Consider the following 1,682-nt stretch of genomic DNA (forward strand, 5'->3'; position numbering starts at 1 on the left):
GCGCAACCCTAAAAAATACGAAGCAAGGTCATATCATAAATCCACAATAAAACATCAAATTCTGGCAAGATCATTCAATTTTATAGCTTAAACAATATATTCTGACAAGGTGTGGGTCCAACACAAGGAACTTTCCACTGATGATAGGGAACGAGTATTCAGAGGATAAAACACAACAGTGTTGTGGATTCAGTTAATCCGGGTCATGACACGACAAGGCTGGCACAGACGCTATCGTTCGAAGATAGTCGGATCCTCGGCTGCTTGTTGTCACTGGCTAAACGAAACTTGCAGAACAGTTCTAGGAAGGTTTTCCTGAATTGTTCTCCCATCGTACAGTAAAGCACGAAATTGACGGCGTTGTTGATGAGAGCGACGATATCCATGGTGTCTCCAAGGGGCATGTATATGTACTCGAAGAAGTCGTTCACAGTGACGCTGAGAATAATTAGAACAGCTTGAGGCAATTCAGTGACGAGAAATAAAACCACCACAGCAAGAAGCATCCGGGTTGTCCGCGAATGGTCGATTGGTTTAGTTACACCGCGGATCGTAAGACGCTGGCGCTTCGCTCGTATTCGACTTTTTAACGTCCTCAGAAGCATTCCCCCGTAAAACACCATCAGAACACAAGGGGAAAGTTTTGCGAGAAGGCCGTACAGCCAAAGGTTTGCCAACACAACTTCCTTGACGTCAGGCTTTCCAAGGCGTAAGTCCTCCAGCCTGTAAATGCTATCAGTACCGTTAACCCTCTCAATCCTGTTCGTCAGGTAGTTGGGAATCAACACTATTGCTGATGAGGCGTATATAACACACACAACAAGGCGAGCCCGTATCAGGCGTCTCATACGGGTGATGTTTCCTTTGGCGGGCGACTGAATGTGGTGATACCGGAATATTGCCAAAACAACCCCCAACCATATAGACACGGTGTGTGAGGTGGCGCTGAAGTTTATATGGAACAGCATGTATGTCATCCACTCGAAACTATCCCTATCAGGTGAAGTATCAAACGGCGTATAAAAGCAATAAAAGTGCAAGGCAAACGGCACATAAGAAATCATGGTGAATATTTCTGAGACGGCCAACCACAGCAATATGCAATTTATCGGGGTATTCATATGTTTCCTCGTTAGCACTGCTATATTGAAAACGTTGGTAATAATTCCGAACGTACATACTACCAGACTGATATAGCCGTGCCAGCCAGAGTACCACGTTGCGTAGTTAATTAAAGCCTCACTCCTAAGCGGATGTCTATTATCCATTCTATGTTCTAATGTTGCATCTTTAGGAACAAAAAGATATTAACATATCGCAGGCCCTCCTCGTACTCCCGTGTCTGGCCGGACAATGCCAACTCTGTCGCTTACGGCTTAGTGTTAATCGTCTCATCAGTTTTCATTTAGTCTTCTTGACGGTCTGCTTTGGAAGGAACGATGATAGACTGCTCTGACAGTGGTAATCTGTTGATCAGACTCAGTGCCCCAGTCTCCAGGACTCGTTTATTCGGTTGCGGGGGCTCTGTGCTATGGATATTCCTCTTCGCTTGGGGTTTCGGGCTGTTAACGGACCACTCACACTTCCTGCAATTAGACGAGAGAAGTTAGTGTCATGCAAGCTCTTTCGTTATCTTTAGGACACGTCATTTTGCGGTTGACCGCTGGGTTTTTACGCCGACG

At 45.6% G+C, this 1,682-nt stretch overlaps 1 protein-coding gene across 1 annotated transcript; it reads right to left on the reverse strand.

The window, feature by feature from the left end:
- Nucleotides 1-203: 203 nt before the first annotated feature.
- On the reverse strand, nt 204-1,268 carry LOC135475049 (G-protein coupled receptor dmsr-1-like). The gene has a single exon (XM_064754790.1). It carries the CDS (start codon nt 1,266-1,268, stop codon nt 204-206), a length of 1,065 nt encoding a protein of 354 aa, XP_064610860.1.
- Nucleotides 1,269-1,682: the final 414 nt, after the last annotated feature.

This window comes from Liolophura sinensis, chromosome 9 (assembly GCF_032854445.1).
Source record: "Liolophura sinensis isolate JHLJ2023 chromosome 9, CUHK_Ljap_v2, whole genome shotgun sequence".
Lineage (NCBI taxonomy): Eukaryota > Metazoa > Mollusca > Polyplacophora > Chitonida > Chitonidae > Liolophura > Liolophura sinensis.

Coding starts and splice junctions, on each gene's coding strand:
- LOC135475049 (XM_064754790.1), bottom strand. CDS start 1,268: ATGGATAATAGACATCCGCTTAGGAGTGAGGCTTTAATTAACTACGCA.